The sequence below is a fragment of the Trichoderma citrinoviride genome (genome assembly GCF_003025115.1).
Source record: "Trichoderma citrinoviride strain TUCIM 6016 unplaced genomic scaffold BBK36scaffold_1, whole genome shotgun sequence".
Taxonomy (NCBI): Eukaryota; Fungi; Ascomycota; class Sordariomycetes; order Hypocreales; family Hypocreaceae; genus Trichoderma; species Trichoderma citrinoviride.
Window position 1 is genome coordinate 3082228 of NW_020194709.1, and position 17883 is coordinate 3100110.

General features: G+C 58.1%; 6 protein-coding genes across 6 annotated transcripts; 2 read left to right on the forward strand and 4 right to left on the reverse strand.

The window, feature by feature from the left end:
• Positions 1-407: 407 nt before the first annotated feature.
• On the reverse strand, positions 408-1923 carry BBK36DRAFT_1165452 (carbon-nitrogen hydrolase; the record flags this gene model as incomplete). Its single annotated transcript, XM_024894779.1, has 3 exons — positions 408-1217; positions 1712-1804; positions 1912-1923. 3 exons carry the CDS (start codon positions 1921-1923, stop codon positions 408-410), a joined length of 915 nt encoding a protein of 304 aa, XP_024754288.1.
• Positions 1924-2840: 917 nt separating this feature from the next.
• Positions 2841-4316, forward strand: BBK36DRAFT_1137613 (iron reductase domain protein; the record flags this gene model as incomplete). The annotated part of the gene is made up of 1 exon (XM_024893181.1): positions 2841-4316. The coding sequence occupies one exon, from the start codon at positions 2841-2843 to the stop codon at positions 4314-4316; it is 1476 nt and encodes a 491-aa protein (XP_024754289.1).
• Positions 4317-5211: 895 nt separating this feature from the next.
• Positions 5212-7352, reverse strand: BBK36DRAFT_1107695 (hypothetical protein; the record flags this gene model as incomplete). The annotated part of the gene is made up of 4 exons (XM_024889282.1): positions 5212-5885; positions 5948-6824; positions 6954-7070; positions 7158-7352. 4 exons carry the CDS (start codon positions 7350-7352, stop codon positions 5212-5214), a joined length of 1863 nt encoding a protein of 620 aa, XP_024754290.1.
• Positions 7353-8085: 733 nt separating this feature from the next.
• On the forward strand, positions 8086-11446 carry BBK36DRAFT_1176174 (hypothetical protein; the record flags this gene model as incomplete). Its single annotated transcript, XM_024896001.1, has 6 exons — positions 8086-8238; positions 8327-8424; positions 8543-8591; positions 8786-9961; positions 10049-11022; positions 11191-11446. The coding sequence occupies 6 exons, from the start codon at positions 8086-8088 to the stop codon at positions 11444-11446; spliced, it is 2706 nt and encodes a 901-aa protein (XP_024754291.1).
• Positions 11447-11981: 535 nt separating this feature from the next.
• BBK36DRAFT_1165456 (V0/A0 complex, 116-kDa subunit of ATPase) lies at positions 11982-14910 on the reverse strand (the record flags this gene model as incomplete). Its single annotated transcript, XM_024894780.1, has 5 exons — positions 11982-12154; positions 12214-12393; positions 12456-14471; positions 14571-14649; positions 14782-14910. 5 exons carry the CDS (start codon positions 14908-14910, stop codon positions 11982-11984), a joined length of 2577 nt encoding a protein of 858 aa, XP_024754292.1.
• A 1068-nt stretch (positions 14911-15978) lies between these two features.
• Positions 15979-17807, reverse strand: BBK36DRAFT_45939 (RNI-like protein; the record flags this gene model as incomplete). Its single annotated transcript, XM_024898100.1, has 2 exons — positions 15979-17315; positions 17399-17807. The coding sequence occupies 2 exons, from the start codon at positions 17805-17807 to the stop codon at positions 15979-15981; spliced, it is 1746 nt and encodes a 581-aa protein (XP_024754293.1).
• Between the last annotated feature and the right edge of the window lie 76 nt (positions 17808-17883).

The window sequence follows — 17883 nt, forward strand, 5'->3', positions numbered from 1 at the left end:
AGCCGCACGGGAGCAGCAAGGTCTTCCAGTCCCGTTTGCCTGTACGCCGTCTCCGTTGGCCATCTACTTTGCAACTCGTTCTATATAGGAAAAGTATTACTACTACTCTGGCCGGGATAGTAACTGTGACTCAGACCTCCGAGACGTGCCGCGTTGCACGGGGAGGGCAGCGGGACATTGCCTGGCACGACACGACACGACACGACATGGCACGACACGACACAAATGTTGCTGCTACCAGTATGTGCTACGGGCCTACAGGTAGTTGATCAGGCACCAGGTCCGACAAGTCTCCTCAGAGCATGCTCTTAGAAGCTTCACGCCCCCGGTGAGAGCTCGGGATAAACATCACTGCAAACAATGGTTGTCAGCATCCGTCGTCCATCCAACAGCAAGTTTGTCAAATCTCACGTCCGTCGCTGCAGCGGCATCTCCCTCCGCACCCTCTCCAGCTCGCCAAGGTCAATGTCCACAAAGCCAACCTCGCCCACGGCGCCGTCCTCGGCGTTGCCCTCGGCGTCCGCCACCCCCCCGAGGCACAGCAGCACCCTGCCCCAGGGGTCGACGACCATGCTGCGGCCGTAGCTCGCCCGCTTCTCGTTGTGCCGGCCGACCTGCGCCGCCGCCACGACGTAGCTCTGCGTCTCAATGGCCCGCGCCCGGAGCAGCGCCTCCCAGTGCGCCTCGCCCGTGCGCAGCGTGAAGGCGCTCGGGTACGTGAGGACCTGCGCCGGGCGGCTCGCCCAGGGGCTGCCGCGGCCGGGCTGGGCCAGGGCGACGGCCGTCTCGGCGAAGCGCAGGTCGAAGCAGATGAGGCTGCCTATCCTGCCGACGGGGGAGTCGAAGGGGGCGACGAGGCGGGCGCCGGGCTGGACGGTGGCGCTCTCGCGGAGGGCCCCGTAGTCGAAGACGTGCAGCTTGTCGTACGTGGCCGCGTGGTTGACGCTGCCGTCGGCGTCAATGTACAGGGCGCGGTTGAGGATCTTCTTCTTGCGGGCTGGCTGGTGGCTGGCTTCGGCTTGGGCTTCTTCTTCTTCTTCATGCGTCGCGGTGGTGGCGATGGTGTCGTGGATGCCGACGTGGACGGCGATGGAGTGGGCCTTTGCGGCGGCGCGGAGGCCCTGGACAAACGGGGACGATGCCTGGGGGACGGCCAGGTCGAGCGAGGCCTGGGCGTTGACGGCGATGTAGTCGGAGGCTTCCGGGAGGAACAGGACCTGGGCGGCGTTGGATCGTCAGCTCCAGACCATCCTGATATCGATCGGATGGATCAGGCAGAGAGGGTGTGTGTGTGTGTGTGTGTGTGTGTGTGTGAGTGAGTGAACAAGCGAGATGGACGCCGTGCTGAAGCTCCGTCACCCTCTGAGACACGGCTCAGGCCAGCAGCAAAGCTCCCGGGTGCCGAGGACTGTGACGAGACACCCGGATGCTTCTCGTCCCATCTGATCCAGGATGAAAAGCTCCACGAGGCCATTGCCGTTGATTCCTCGCTTCCCCAATGTCAGGGTCCACCGTGGGATGAGGGTTCCTTTCCTTGTTGCCGTCCGTCTCGCCATCTCACGCAAGAGTCTCACCAGAGTCTCAAGCCCGGAGGCGAGACTTCCGGGACAAAGGAGATGAGGCAAGGGGGAGCGAGCAGAAGTGATAGAAGTAGTAGTATGTAGTAGTAGCTGTAGTATAAATGCAGGGAGAGAGAGAGAGATGGGCGTACTTTTGCTCCACCAACTGCCGCCTTGGCAACCAACCTCACACACTGGTTCAGATTTGCGGTGATTGACGCGGTGGAGCAGATTTGTCCAACGGCCTGAGGTATTACATGATATATGTCAAGTTGTTAGCAGGGGCTTTCTGGGTTGCTTGTCTTTTTTGCGATGATGGAGCTGATGGGCTTTGGGGTCTATGTAGTATTACTGCGATTGTCATGGCTGACGCTGTGCTGTGCCGGCCACTGGTCCAGCCGGCCTGCTTCTGCCTGACGAAGTCGAGAGTATGTAGTCTTGCTAAGTTGACTGTGATGGACTTTTGACTGTGGTTGAGTCGACTGCGGTTGGGTTGACTCTCGTTACGTAGGAGAGGCCGTGTGTGGTGATGGTTCATGTGGTGTTGACACGAGCCTCTTGGTGAAGCTGAGCAAAACTCGACGCCTTATTGGCGCAATCCTGCCGTTGCATTGCATAATCGCGGCATTTGGACTGTTCTGGCCTGTGCAAGTAATGACAGCGGCATGCATTAAATAGTATGCCGGTTTTACTGATGAAGATCCCTTTCTTTGTGCCGACCAACAGACTCACGATGGTGTACATACATCAAGTCCAGCTGCAAGTTCAATCAAAACTCTCTTTACAATCCTCAACAAGTTGCATCTTCCCACACTCTCTTTAAGGAGAGCACGGAACCTTGGTCATCCAAACCCTGGTCTCTCCGTGTCATCAATCCATTCAGGCAGATATGTCATAACCTGTCACCATGCGTTAGTTCCTGCAGGATTCCCGCTTCCTGATAGATAGAGAGCCCGATAATAGCGAACAGTCTTACTTTTTTTTTTTTTTTTCGTATCGCAGCGCCTCTCCGCATGCGTCCAACTTTTGCGCAACCCAAAACTGCGGAGCAACTCAATCCTTTCAAACCTTGGGTCAATTGACCATGTGAGAGAGGCTGTGGAAGGGCTTTTTTGTTTTCATCATCCTAATTCTCATCACCCGGCTTGCGTTGTGATTCTCCATCAAGCTGCCGGCCATTGGAGCTGCCTTCTCGTCGTGTAAGCGCCGGCCAATTCATCATCCAATCCAACACAGAACAAAGCACATAGAAGCAGCCTCACCCATCACCAACCTTCAACCATGCTGCTCCACGCCCTCCTCCTCCTCCTCCTCTCCCTCCTGGCCGCCACCTCCTCCGCCACCCCCTCGCAGTACTGCCTCTTCGGCGCCCCGCGCGACGAGGTCGACTTCTGCGTCGCCCTCTCCCTCTACCACAACCACTCCACCTCGGCCCACGACGTCTACCTCTCCCTCTCCGTCCGGCGCCCCGTGGTCCAGCCCGGCAACTCGTCGTCGTCGTCGTCGTCGTCGTCGTCGTCCCTCGGCTGGACCGCCGTCGGCGCCGGCCCCCGCATGGCCGGCTCCCTCATGTTCGTCCTCTACGGTGATCCCGAGGCCTCCGCCGGGGAGAAGATCAAGCCGCCGACGCTCAGCGTGCGCACCGTCAAGACGGGCCATGCGAGACCCGTGCTCATCACCCAGGAGGACGCCGCCGCCGCCGCCGGTTCATCATCACAGCCCGTCGACGTCCGCGTCGCAGAGACGAGCTGGGCAAAGGAGACGGATGGTGATGGTGATGGCAGCAGCGTGTACTTTGTGGCCTCTGCCCACGCCGTGTGCTACGGCTGCTCCGACTGGCGCGGCACAGACATCTCCCCCGAGTCGGCCTCCCAGCCCTGGATCTGGGCCTGGAACAGGAACCAGGACATGGAGGCGTTCGCCGCCGACGAGCAGCTCGAGATGCACTCCCTCGTCGACGGCAACTATGGCTACTTCTACGTCGACATGGAGGCCGCGACGTCGCACCACGCCGACGGCTTTCCCGCCCTCAACCTGACCAACAAGGACGCCGCCAACGCAAACGCCAACATCGGCGCCTCCGACCGGCCCATGGCGGGAGACAGCAACAACAAGAGCCTGTGGCAGAAGCTCCTGTCCCGGCCCCTGGCGCACCTGCACGGCTTCTTCATGATGGCCTCCTTCCTGCTGCTCTTCCCCCTCGGCGCCGTCGCCATCCGCTCCGGCTCGACAAGCGCCTTTAAGCACCACTGGGCCGTCCAGGCCACCGCCTCCGCCAGCGCCCTCTCCGGCGCCGTCACCGCCGTCATCATGAGCGACCGCGTCTTCGCCTCGCCGCACCAAATCGCCGGCGTCGCCATCGTCTGCCTGCTCCCCCTGCAGGCGCTCCTCGGCTGGCGCCACCACGTCGACTTTCTCCGCATCTTCCGCCGCACCTGGATCTCGTACGCGCACATCGCCCTGGGCTTCACCATCCTGCTGAGCGGCTGGGCCAACGTCCTCGCGGGGCTCGCGCTGTACGGCCTGGGCAAGCTGGGCATCGCGCTCGTGGCGCTGGTGGTGTTGCTCGAGGCGGGCGGCGTCGGCGCCGTTTCGTGGCTTGCCGCGAGGAGGAGGGCGGCGACGGGCGGGAACAGGGTGCACAAGGAGACGCCCGAGTCTTCGGCGGCGTATTTCGCGCTGGAGGATATTCCGGAGAGTGATGAGGAGGATGAGGGCGCCGAGGAGAGGGGGCTTATGCGCAAGGGGGGCGAGTGATACGGCACTTGTGTGTGTGTTGTGTGGTTGATGAGTTGGGAATCGAGGGGGTTTTGAATGTGAATGAATCATGTTATGAAGAACTATATAAGAAGTCATGTAAAAGGGGCGTTATTTTCATTTTACGCAATTCTTCAGTTTCAAGTCTCAGCAGCCTTTGATGCTTCTTCTCTCACCTGGGTACTTGTCCTTCACATATGTCACTACCACACTCAGAGAAGACAATAATATATCAGTGCAGTCATATCCACCAAACCTCCGCCTGCTTTTCCCAAGCGTCATCATCACTTTCAACCTCCTTGTCTATAAAGAGAGGAAAGAAACACTCAATACACCACACACAACACTACCTGACTTGAAGAAGCATCATCCCCTGACTCCTACATTTTGCTGTATGTAGATTATACTCCAAATAACCACCCATCTTCACAACCCAAAAGTGAACGAGGCAAAGCAAAGGCCACATACGAGAGAGAAAGTACCGCTTCTTTTACTTTATTTGATTTTCATCTCCCTGATAAAAAGCCGCTTTAATCCTCCTGGATGTTTTCCCTTGCGTGACCGCCCGCCTCCAAGCCGCTGTTTTCTCTCCTTGAATGCCTTGCTTGCAAGAATAACATACAACGTAAAACGCCCTGCTGAACCAAAAAAAAAAAAACCATAAGAAAAATTGAAAAAGAAGAGGGGGGAAAAGATGTGTAAAAAGGGATAGAGCAGAAACACGGTGTTCTGCATAGGGAAGGTTGGTAGCGCAGGGTATCTCAACTATGACTGAGCCCGCCCCATGATGTCTGATCATTTCCATCCATCCACCCCATCCATCATCCCTCTGTCCCCTTTTCCCAAGGCCCTCCGGATATTCCCCCGCCCCCCCTCCAGCCGTTGTAGTCATTAATTATTTAGGATTCGAACTGTCCAGGTTTATATAAGCGTGCTGCAGCGCCTTGGCCTCTCGTCCGTCTCTCTCCAGCACCGTGATCCAGTCACGCAGCTGAATGTTCTTCCCCTTCTCCTTGTCCTCTCGCCACGTGCCCAGTCGGTTGCGGCCCTCCGTCGTCAGTGCCATGTTGCCGGGAGAGGCCGCCGCTCCGGGGACCCCGTTCGGCCCTTTGCCGGGTCCGGGAGCGGCCCGTGTCGGGGTACTAGCTCCGCTTCCTCCTCGGCCAACGTTCATCCAGTCGTACGTCTTGCCCTTCTTGCCCTTGCCAAACAGGCTTCCTTTGCCTCCCAGGCCCGCAAACATGCTGCTGGTCAGGTTCTGGTTCGCATGGCTGCTCGCCTCCGCGGCCTTCATCGCCTGCGTCTTCTTCAGTTCCTTCTTCGTCATGGCCTTTTCCGACTCGGGAGCCACTGATCCGGGCGTACCGGGTGCAGCGCTACCCGCTCGTGAAGCTGATGGAGCCCCGTCACTCAGGCCTTCTTTGCGCAGCTGGCGTCGCCGCAGCCGAGCCTCTTCCCACTCGCGCTCCTGTCTGGCCAGGTCTCGCATCGTCAGTGTCACGTACGACGCAATCTTTGGCAGCTTGGCGGGCGGCTGTTTGACAGCCGTGTCACTGGTGTCAGCAGGACCTGTGAGGTGTGAGCAAACAACTTTTCGCACTCATCAGAGTTTCAACCAAATAGGAGCTTACGCTTCAATGGATTGGTGCCGCGACCACCAGCTTCAGCACCAGCATCAGCCTCAGCGGCGACAGATCCGTTCGTGCCAGCATCCTTCTCCAGTGGCTCCAGTGGCTCCGTATTCATCGGAGCGGCAGCAGGTGCCCACTCTGGAGGCACGTCTCCATGGGATGTCTTTTGCCGCGTCTTCGCAATCACATCTGCGTCCTCCACCAGTTCGCGTAGTCTCTGCTTTGTGGCTATAGATAACAACGCAAGTTGATCAACTAGATAGGCGTCGTGCGGAATGAAGGATCCGCTGGTCTCGACCAAGGTCCCATCCGGACCAGGGCTCGTCTTCACCGTCACTTTGGGGGTTGCAAAGTTCTCGGGCAGTTTCATCTTCCCCATCGACTGAGCATTGTTCTTAAGCTCCAGGTTGAGGCCGAGATGGTGCTCGCGAGCAATCTTCTCCATCCGGCGATGTAGCAGCGCTACAAATAGAAATGGATCGCTAATCTCCTGTGTCCTCTGCACGGCAAGCCGCATGGACGACTCCTGCCATGCCTGCTCAGCTGCTTGGGCGGCATACTGGTTCTGGGATAAGTCCGTCGGCTGGGCGGGCTGGTTGGCGGGGCCAGCGCCGTAGAATGACGACTTGGAACCTGGCGCATAGTGGGCGAATCCTGTCCTGGCCTCGGAGATGGTCTCGAAGGCGTTCGAGTACAGCTCTGACATGTACTGCTCCTCTGCGCGGAGATCGATACCCGTGCCGGCTAATGAATCCGTCACGTCGTATTCGTAGTCTCTGGTGGGCCTCTCTGCAGGCTTCTGAGGAGGGCCCATGATTCCGGGCGTCTGCAGAGGAGTTGCCGCTTGCGCCATGGGCTGCATTGTCGCGTTCGTATACTGGGGCATCGGTAGCGGAGACGGCAGCGGCACTGGTGTCTGCACCGGTGCTGGCGATTGCACCTGTACTGGCGTTTGCACCGGCATTGGCAATGGCATCGGTATCGGCAGCGGTATCGGCGTCTGCACCGGCGCTGGGTGAGGGGCCTGCATGACGGGTGCTGAGACTGTGGGCGAGGCGGCTGGGAGACTCAGTCCCTGGGGAGGAGGAGGATGGCCGTTGGTGTAGGGCATAGGATATCCGGCCTGGACGGGCGGTGTTTGTGCCTGAGCTTGAGCTTGAGCTTGAGGATACGCTGGCGATCCAGCGGCAGCGGGGGGGGTGGCGGCCACGGGAACGGGGCTCATGGCGTAGGGCGAGGCGGCGTAGGGCGAGCCGGGCTGTGATGCAGGGCCGTCGGTTCGTACTCGTTTGTTGGGAGGCAGCGCAAAGCCGGAGTGTTGTGATGCTGCGGGAGAAGGGCTGGGCTGGGGAGGCGAGAATGCCCGCGGCGGGACCTGGGACTGCTGCGGCTGTGGTTGCGCCATGGCTTCTCAGGTTTGATTCGGTCTTTGAAAAGTGAGCGGCGAGTCAGAGTCGAGTGAGGATGGAGTGACTGCCCCGCGGCAGCTGACCGGGGCAAAGCTGGTACGGCGAGCAAACGAAAGCCGGCAGCGACTGAATGCGGCAATCGAAGGCTCTCAACAGGCGCTGAAGCCTGTCACGGAAGTCGGTCCTTGTCCCATCCGACGCGCGAGGCTGGCACGAGACTGGCGGGAGGAGCAAGAGGCTGCCGGGGTGCGGATTCGGCACCAGAGGATCGAGAGCGGGCGTCGTGAGGATGGAGATGCGCACAAGAAGTCGCTGGGCGGGATCTGAGGTTGAAGCTTCACGGCAGCAGGTTGGGGGTCGCGTAGATTTAAAGTCACGTGCGCCGGAGACTTGCCAGCGGACCACGCGTCGCCGCCCGAGCTTTAGCCGCGGCCACCGTGCCTTATTGCTGCCGCCAATGGAGACGAGCTGGACAAGGCAAATCTGACTCCAGCATCAACTCGGGCTGCTGCTATTGTGTTCCGCGGCTCTGGCTATTGTCGCGCGTCTTTTGCCGGTGGCTTCGCGGGGACATTGATGACGGCGACGTGACTTGCTTCTCACTTGTCACTCACTCACTCACTCACTCACTCACTCACTCGTATAGGGAATCCCCGGCCCAATGCTGATGTGAGGCTGCTGTTTGTCATCCCTCCAGGCAGGCATTCTGATCTGGACCAAGTCGCGACAATGGCGTCCAAGCGCAAGGCTTCCGCGATGAATGCGGCCGCCTCGGACGAGCCCGTGGATCCCGCCGACGAGCTCATGTTTCTGTGTCTTGGAGGCGGCAACGAGGTTGGACGGTCATGCCACATTATTCAGTACAAGGGAAAGACGGTCATGGTGAGGATACTCTGAGAGAGAGGCATCTCAAGTCTGGCTGGAGTTGCTTGATCGGGCTGAAACTAACACACGCAACTGCTCTTACTAGCTTGACGCTGGCCAGCATCCCGCATACGATGGCCTCGCCGCCCTACCGTTCTATGACGACTTTGATCTCAGCACCGTAGACGTGCTCCTCATCAGCCAGTAAGCGACACGTCCCCTAACCTCCCCTCCCTCCCCTCCATCACTCAGAACATAAAAGTGCCAGGCGGCGATAGGTAATGGGCGAAGGGCGTTTGGTACTTGTAGCGAAAGGGAAAAGGGCATTGCTCCATCTGCACAGTGATGCCGCCATGTGTTGCTCTGATGCAGTGTCTCTCTCTTCATCTGTCTCATCTGTCTCTTTTGTTCTCTCTCTATCCACGTTATATGCCAGTTATGAATACAATACGTTGTTCGCCTCTTCACGCTTTTGCCTGGAGATCATCTCCTTGCTGCCTTGTGATATACCGACCCAGACGACCTGCCGCTGCCGCTGCCACTGCCACTGCTCTCGACCGATGAGCCCCCCCGAACGAGTTGCAGAAGCATATGGCTAACACGAGGAGATAGTTTCCACATTGACCATGCGGCGTCTTTGCCGTATGTCCTCGCCAAGACCAACTTCCGCGGCCGCGTCTTCATGACGCATCCGACCAAGGCCATCTACAAGTGGCTCATCCAAGACAGCGTCCGTGTTGGCAACACGACGTCAAACTCGCCCGCGCAGCTCTACACGGAGCAGGATCACCTCAACACGTTTCCGCAAATCGAGGCGATCGACTATCACACGACTCACACCATTTCCTCCATCCGCATCACCCCCTATCCGGCCGGCCATGTTCTGGGAGCAGCCATGTTCCTCATTGAGATTGCCGGTCTCAACATCTTCTTCACCGGAGATTACTCCCGCGAGCAGGATCGCCATCTGGTCTCCGCAGAGGTTCCCAAGGGCCTCAAGATCGACGTGCTGATTACCGAGTCGACATATGGCATAGCATCCCACGTGCCGCGGCTGGAGCGAGAGCAGGCCCTCATGAAGTCCATCACGGGAATCCTCAACAGGGGCGGTCGAGTGTTGCTGCCCGTGTTTGCCCTCGGCCGAGCTCAAGAGCTTCTGCTCATCCTGGACGAGTACTGGGGCAAGCATCCGGAGTACCAAAAGTTCCCCATCTACTACGCCAGCAATCTCGCGCGGAAATGCATGGTCATCTACCAGACGTATGTCGGAGCAATGAACGACAACATCAAGCGCCTGTTCCGAGAGCGCATGGCCGAGGCCGAAGTCAGCGGCGATTTGGCGGGCAAGAACGGGCCCTGGGACTTCAGGCACGTCCGCTCCCTCAAGAACCTGGACCGCTTCGACGACGTCGGCGGCTGCGTCATGCTCGCCAGCCCCGGTATGCTGCAGAACGGAGTCAGCAGAGAGCTGTTGGAGCGCTGGGCGCCCAGCGAGAAGAACGGCGTCATCATCACCGGCTACAGCGTCGAGGGCACCATGGCCAGGCAGATCATGCAGGAGCCCGACCAGATCCAGGCCGTCATGTCTCGCAGCATCGCGGGCGCCCGTCGAGGCCCTGGCGGTGACTCGGAAAAGGTGCTTATTCCGCGGCGGTGCAGCGTCCAGGAGTACTCCTTTGCCGCCCATGTCGACGGTGTTGAGAACCGAGAATTCATCGAAGAGGTTGCCGCGCCCGTTGTTGTACGTCGATGCCCCTTTCCCCCGTCCCTCATTACCTGCGTCACAATGGAACAACTTACTGACTTGGCTTGTCAAACAATTTGCTAGATCCTCGTCCACGGCGAGCAGCACAACATGATGCGCCTCAAGTCCAAGCTCCTCTCCCTCAACGCCAACAAGACGCTCAAGGTCAAGGTCTACTCCCCGCGCAACTGCGAAGAGCTGCGCATTCCCTTCAAAGCCGACAAGACGGCCAAGGTCGTCGGCAAGCTCGCCTCCATCCCTCCCCCCAAGGACCCCGACGCCCCCGCGCCTCTCGTCACGGGCGTGCTCGTCCAGAACGACTTCAAGCTCTCGCTCATGGCGCCCGAGGACCTGCGGGAGTACGCCGGCCTCAACACGACGACGATTACGTGCAAGCAGCGCCTCACGCTGAGCGCCGCCGGCGTGGATCTCGTCCGCTGGGCGCTGGAGGGCACCTTTGGGGCCGTGGAGGAGCTCCCGGAGATGCGCCGCATCGTCAAGAAGAACGGCGGGGCGTCGGATGGCGGCGACGACGACAACGACGGCGACGAGAAGATGGCCGAGTACGCGGACGAGGAGGTGGCGAACCTGGTGGCGGCGTACCTCGTCATGGGCTGCGTCTCGGTGCGGTACCGCACCAACGGCGAGGTCGAGCTGGAGTGGGAGGGCAACATGCTCAACGACGGCATCGCCGACTCCGTCATGGCGGTGCTCTTTTCCGTCGAGAGCTCGCCCGCCGCCGTGAAGCGGTCCTCCAACAACACCAAGCACTCTCATGCTCACTCGCATCACGAGTCGTCTTCCGACGAGCGCATCTATGCCGCGCAGCTGGACAGCAAGAACCCGCACGCGCATGTCTCTCCCGAGGACCGGCTCGAGCGCCTCATGTGGTTCCTAGAAGCCCAGTTTGGCGCCGACAACGTCGCTCCCGTGGAAGACCCCAAACTACCGCCTCTACCCGCCTCTCCCAAAGAAGAAGAGGGAAAGAAGGCAAACAGCAGCAACACCACCGCCACCGCCGCCGCCAACGACACCAACAACGACGGCGACAACCAAGCGTCTTCCAAAGAAGAAGAACAACCCCCCACCGACAACGACAACAACAACAACAACAACAACACCGACACAAAACCCACCCCCATCAAGCCCGACGAAGAATCAATGGACGTCGACAACAACAACAACAACAACAACAACAGCTCCAGCTCGAACGACAACGGCGAAAGCGACGACGAAGACGCGGCCAAGCAGCAGCAGCAGCAGCAACTGGAACAAGAAGAAGAGCGCAAGCGCAAGGAGCTCGCCCGCCTGCACAAGCTCGGCATCCCCGTGCCCGGCATCTCCATCCGGCTCGACAGCAAGATGGCGGCGACGGTCTGGCTCGAGGACCTCGAGGTGGAGTGCGGCAACAAGGTGTTTGCGGACCGGGTCCGCGCGGTGGTGGAGAGGGCGGTGGAGGTCACTGCGCCGCTTTGGGGGTGAATTGAATGAATGACCGAACTGGGAGGGTTACAACCTTTGAAGAAAGGGGAGATGAGGATGGGAAGTCTACAGATTGATGGATAGAGAGAGGAAATGGGTGTGGTATGATATTGAGGGGGATATGTTTGGTATATTGAATCGGAAAACTTGTAATAGGTAGAGAATGTGAACACATATGACTTGAGATATCAGCGAACAGAGTGGTATACGAACAACGAATTACTTCAACTACGAGGTATCAATGAGGAATATCACGATGAAAATTGTCACAGTAGTAAGAGAGTACATCAGCCATTCATTATTTCCATCTCCTTTCAAGTAGTGATGCAGCCTATAATCATACAGACAAAAAAGGGGGGTGGAGGGGAAGCGAGAGCTACAAGTAGGTAAGCTCACTAAGTCTACTACATTGGATCGACAAGCACAAGACTCAACAGGAGAAAGACGAGATGACAAGTAAAAGAACAAATAAGAGACAAGGAAACAGAAACTAATGCCACAGAATTACACCCTCGCACGCCCCCCCTTCCCCCCTTTATTCCAGGTAATTCTTCAACTCCTCCGACTCTTCTATCAGAGTGGCAAAGGAAAACGGCGCAAACGGCCAGCCTGCGAACTCGGCAAACTTGGAAAACGACTCGACCCACGCCAGACGCAGCGAATGCAACATAGCACTTGTGCCCTCCATACACACCAGAATGGCAATTGCTGACGCCTTGTTAGCACTCTTGATCAATCACCTACGTGTCGGCCTGGACAAAACTTACTGAGGAAGAACCACAAGTAGAAGCCGACGACAATCATGAAAACACCAAGCACGCCTCCTCTTGCAAGGCAGGGTCCGATGGTCATGTCCCAGAGCACAACGCTGAGCTGCTGGTGAGCAAGCGACAGGGCCCACAGACGCAGGTAGGATGCCGTGTGAGAAACGCAGTTCAAACAGAATTCTACAGACATGTAAGCGTCAGCATCCTCATACTCAAGAGACCCTTTCTTGGGAATGACCTACCAATGGTGTGAATGATTTGGTGAATCATGACTTCGCTAAATTCAAACTCCTCGTGCTCGTCATCAATGTTCTGAGAAATCATCGCCACGCCGCCGTCCTCGTCAAAGCTGTCGCCGTGACCATTGGCCAGCGCGTCGCTCTCGTCGTCGCCGTCCAAGGCACTAACCCGGGATGTCTCGCCGATGCCTCGGTAGCCCCTGGCGCGGGTCTTGCTGTTCTCCCAGCGGAGGTAGAACGGCTTGAGGAATAGAAGAATGGGCACTTGGACAAAAGCGAGCAGCAGCAGGATCGACTGGACGTACTCTTGCCCGGCGTACAACCGCTCATCCAGCTTTCCGGGCTGAAGGAACATGTAGATCAGCATGTTCAAGAGGCCGGGAGGGTTCCTACCCTCAGCCTGCCAGTCAACCGACCACTTGTAAACAATGCAAATGACAAGATAGCCAAAGATGGACTGGAAGAAGATCATGCCCGGGATGAAGTTGCCCCAAATGTCAATGGGCTTCTTGAAGTGCCTGGCGTTGATGTACGAGAAGCACAGCGAGTACGTCATGTGGGCCCAACCAAGGATGATGCTCATCTTCATCTTGTAGCTGTTGGTGAAGAGCAGGTTGTTTTCGGTGCCGTGCCAGGCCCAGTCGAGGCCAAAGGGGTAGCGGTAGCCGTTGGGGTTCAAGTGGGCCTCGAGCGCATCGCCCTCGGTCCAGTGCTCGGGCTTCTCGTACTCCCATGCGCTCTGCCAGAGAGTCATGGACTTGGAAAAGATGTCGTTGTACATGAGACCGGTGAAGACGGAGAAGACAGCCATGACCAGGGCGATGTAGCGACCGTAGAAGATCATGGCAAACAGTTCAAAGGACACCTTCTTCAGCGACTTTTCCCAGTAGATCATGGCCAAGGCGGCAGTGAGCATGATGATGGCGTGGCCCAAGTCACCAAACATGACGGCGAAGAGGAACGGGAAGGTAACGATGACGGGCAGGGCAGGGTTGACTTCCTGGTAGGTGGCGGTGCCGTAGGCGTTGACGATGGTCTGGAAGCCCTCGGTGAACTTGTTGGTCTTGAGGTAGGTGGGCGGCTTCTTGTTGGTCTTGATCTCGTTGACGATGGAGGGCACGGACAGGCCAGCTCGGTTGGTGACGTCCTGGAGCGTCGACCGGATCAGAGGCATGTCGTTGGTGGGACACCATGCCTCGGCGATGAGCGTCCGGCGAGCCGAGTCGTACGAGAGCATGTTGAGCGTGCTGTAGACGGCCTTTTCCTTGGCAATGAGCACCGTCCAGGGGGCCAGCGACTGGGAGATCTGGGTGAGCTCGGCCTCGAGCGTGGCCTGGGTGTTGCGCAAGACGTTCTGGACGTCCTCGAGGCGGTTGTTGACCTCGTGGATCTGCTCGCGGCGGAGATCGCTGTTCTCGTCGACGTTGTAGACGTCGGCACCCATGGACTCGGAGATCTTGCGGATCTTGCTGAGGATCTCCTTGCCGTGGGCGAAGATGACAAAGACATTCTTCTGGATGGCCTCGTTGTTGGTCGGGTCGATCAAGGGCTCGGGAATCTCAGACTGGTTCATGTACAGGTTTCCGCGCAGGGTTCTCCAGAGGATACGCTCGAAAGCGGCGACACGGTCCCTATTGATGACACCGGCGACGAAGCCGATGTTCATGCCGGAGAACGAGCGCTCGACGTCCGGGGCGGAGTTGGCCTGCTCCATGTCGGACAGCAGGGGCGCATCGTCCTGCTCGTCGGTCGACGCGCGGATCTCGTCGACGTTGCCGTGGGCGCGGTCAAAGAAGCTGCCGGCCTCCCGCAGGACCCAGCGCCACTCGGTGAGGTCGCCCTCGCGCTTCTTCAGCGTCTCGTAGCTGTCGTTGAGGGCGGAGATGCGCTGCTCCAGCTTCTGGGCCCGCTCGGCGAGCTCGTCAATCTCCGACGTCGACGGAGACGCAAGCTTCTCGGCGTCCAGATCCAGCTTCCGCAAAGGAATCCCCGCCTTTTCCATCTGAGCATAAAAGTAACCTAGAAAGAAACTGCTGCGTTAGTTCGAATACCGCGTCGCGGCGGGTGGGAAAACGAGTGGACGAGCTGATGGAGAGGATCGCCTCGTTGGTGACGTACGCAGTTGCCGCTCGACATTATCCAGGCGTCGAATCTCCTGAGTAAAGGTTCGCTGGAAGGCGCTGACATCCTCATTGAGCTGTTTCGCAGAAGAGAAAAGAAACGGAAGTTAGCATAGCCTCGACGATAAAGTGTCTTCCTTCGTCATCATCGTCGTCGGCGTCATCATCGTCCACGGGCGACGACGAGTAATGAGGGTATATATACGTACATCGCGAAACTGGCACAGCCCAAGCTCTCCGAGCGCAGTCACAACCTCCCGACCAATCTCGTTCGACACGTAAAGCTGCACCATGCTCATCTCCGCCGAGCGGAACGGCGTGTCCTTTCGCGGAGCCATGATGGTGCGAGTTCGGGGGCAGCACCGAGAGAGACTCTGCTCGAGGATCAAGCAAGACTAGAAGAAGGTGTATGAAAGAGAGGGAACTCCCTGGCGGAGCGAATGGCTTAAGAGAGGGTACGGGGATACAAGCGCAAGACTGGCGGAGCCGCGAGTTCAAGTTGTTCCGTAACGCGCTACGTACCTGCATCCAGTCACGTGCACCGCCTCAAACCGCTCTTTTGGCGCTCAGCTGCGGTGCTTTGGGGCGTCATCGGCGCCAAAACTAAGAGCCGTACCGAGCGAGTAAAGCACGAAGTATAAGCTGGCATCTCAACTCTGCATACCTAAGGTACCTTATAGATAAGTCGAACTTCATTATGGGCAAAGCTTGGCAATTACACTTCAATGCTTTTTTTTTACGCACCTCCGTGCCGTGTCCGGACACTAAGCCTCATATCGAAGTACATACGAGTACAAGTCAAGTCGTCGTCATTGAGGCCGAGAATGTAATGATGGATTATGTCATCTCCAAGTGCCGTCATCGCCACCCTTTGACTTCCTGATTAGGCCAGAGAGGACGGTAACGCCTCCGTCACCTTGCATAAGGGGAAGTTCACCGACAAAATACTGTAAACTGCTTCATACCAATAATTCAATTTTATAGCTGCCTGTACTGCTAACTCACACTGAGGTATCTGTAAAAAGCATTGAATCATCGTAGGGGCGAGAGAGACGTTCGAACCCAGAAACAGGCACCCCCTTCTAAAAGTCAACAGCGCCGTGATGATGCCTTGGTTCCCTCGTTACCCCTGCCCAAAATCATTGCAACCGAACGCCCATATCCTTTTTTTGTATCTTTTTCTCCCTCGATGAACAGAACGCTGAGCAAATTTGCTTTTGGATATCTTAGCCTCCAACACCGTCCGAAAGTAAGACCTGTACGCATTGCGCCTCGCAGGATACAGCCCATGGGCAAAACAACAGAACCGAGTTCCAATCCACGTAAGAAAAAGGACAAGTAGAGTTGGGAATATAAAGCCAGAGAAGAAGAAAGGAAGAAGAAGAAAGAAGGAGGAGTGCGGGCCATTAGATGCGTCGTCCAAACATGTAGGAGCCGTACATGCCGCCGACTTCGGCGACAGCCACGGGGACCTTTCTCATTCCCCAGCTGTCGGCGCCCATCTTCCACACTCGGCTTCCGTTGTCTTGCGTGGTGCCGTCCTCGTTCTTGCGGACAAGCCAGTAGCGGCTCCCAAACTCCTTGGCGGTCCAGCCGACCTTTTCAAGGCTCTTGTTCGACTTGGCCGCGCGCTCGTACGACCGCTCGGCGATTTCGATCACCCGAAGCGGCGCCGAGGCGGGGGCCAGCAAGTCGCTGGCGCTTCCGATGACGGTATCAATGTCTGAAAGATCAATGTATTTCAGGTTGTGAGGGAGGGCTTCCTGGCCCTGGAAGAAGATGGAGCGAATGTCAGTCATGCTCAGCCCACGGCCAAGAGCGAGCTCCTCGAGGGTCTGCGAGAGCCGGATGATCTCTGGCAAGTGTGCCGCCTCCATTCGGCAACCCCGAAGGCTCAGCGAGCGGAGCGTGCTCGGCAGCTTGGGCAGCAGCTGGTTCACATCATATTTGCCCAACAACAGGTGGGTGCTTGCATCGGTTGCCAAACTAAGGAAAACCAATGATTGCGCCGCCGGATGGGTTGAGATGAAATCCAAAACAGCCGTCGCAGAGAGATCCTTGCACTTGGCGAGGTTCAGATGAGTCAGTCTCGCAGACGCGGGGATGGAGAGAAGGGCCTCGTCGGTGATGCGCGTCCCCATAACATCCAAGTGAGTCAGCTGAGGCAGCCGAGGAAGAATCTTTTCGAAAACGGCAGATGGCAGGCTGAGGCACTTGTGGAAAGACAGCCTGGTGATGGAGAGCTGCTGGGGCCACTCATCCCCCAGAATGCTGACGAAGGAGTTCTTGAACGAGGCGGAAGAGCAGCCGCAAAAGTCAAGGCCGCGGAGTTCGGGGGAGTTGAAGAAGAGCTGGCGCAGCACGTCGGCGCTGAGATCGTCGTCGATGTACTCCTGAGCCAGGAATTCCTGAAGGTATGGCATCAGCTGGAGGCATTGGACGAGCGTCTCGGACGTCAGGTTGCGAGCCTGAGCCCTCTCGCTGGCGGTGCTAAAGAACATGGACGGGTTGAAGTGGCTGAAGTCGAGGCGGCGCACGATGGTCGCCAGGGACGGGTACGCCGAGATAGTGGCGAGGAACTTGCGGAAGATCCGCGAGTGAGGGATGGTGACGTGCCGGTAGAGAGTGTTGAGCGTAGCGGCATGAAGAGATCGGGAGGTCGTCAACAGGGACATGAGGTCGGCATTGCGAGTGGTCAGTCCATTGGGGGGCAGCTCGACGAAAAGCATGTCGATGATGGAGCCTGTGGTGGACATCGTTAGCGACCACGCCTTGTAACTTGTGTCGACACTTGGATCTCTCAAGCAAGGTTTCCAATCAACTTACCCAGAACCTCGCTCGGCAGCCTCTCCAAGGGGGACTGGCTGGCCGGATAGGCTTCCTTTGGCTTTTGAACCACAGGCGCCGGAGACTCCCAGGTCATGCCCAGCCTGTGCAGATTCTCAAAGCTGCGACTGGCCGTCCTTCCCTTGAGCGGAATCTCCCTCCATCCCTTGAAGCCGTCGGCCGGGTACCAGAAGCCATGGAGCCTGCTGTTGGGCTGCGTCACGGGCGGGCGGAAGGTGGGCTGGTTCAGCTCGAGCGTGGGCGACTCGTCAAAGACCTCCTCGGGCACGTCTGCGTAGGACGAGATCTTGGAGCGGGTGAAGGTCTGGGCGAGGCCGTCGTCGTTTTCGCGCACCGACGAGAAGGAGCCTCGCGACGTCTCGGACTGGGGAGAGATGGGGCGCGCCATGTTGGAGCCCTTGGACGCAGACGACTCGAGCACCGAAGGACGACGCTCAGAGCAGCGGGGGGCGGCCATTTATTAA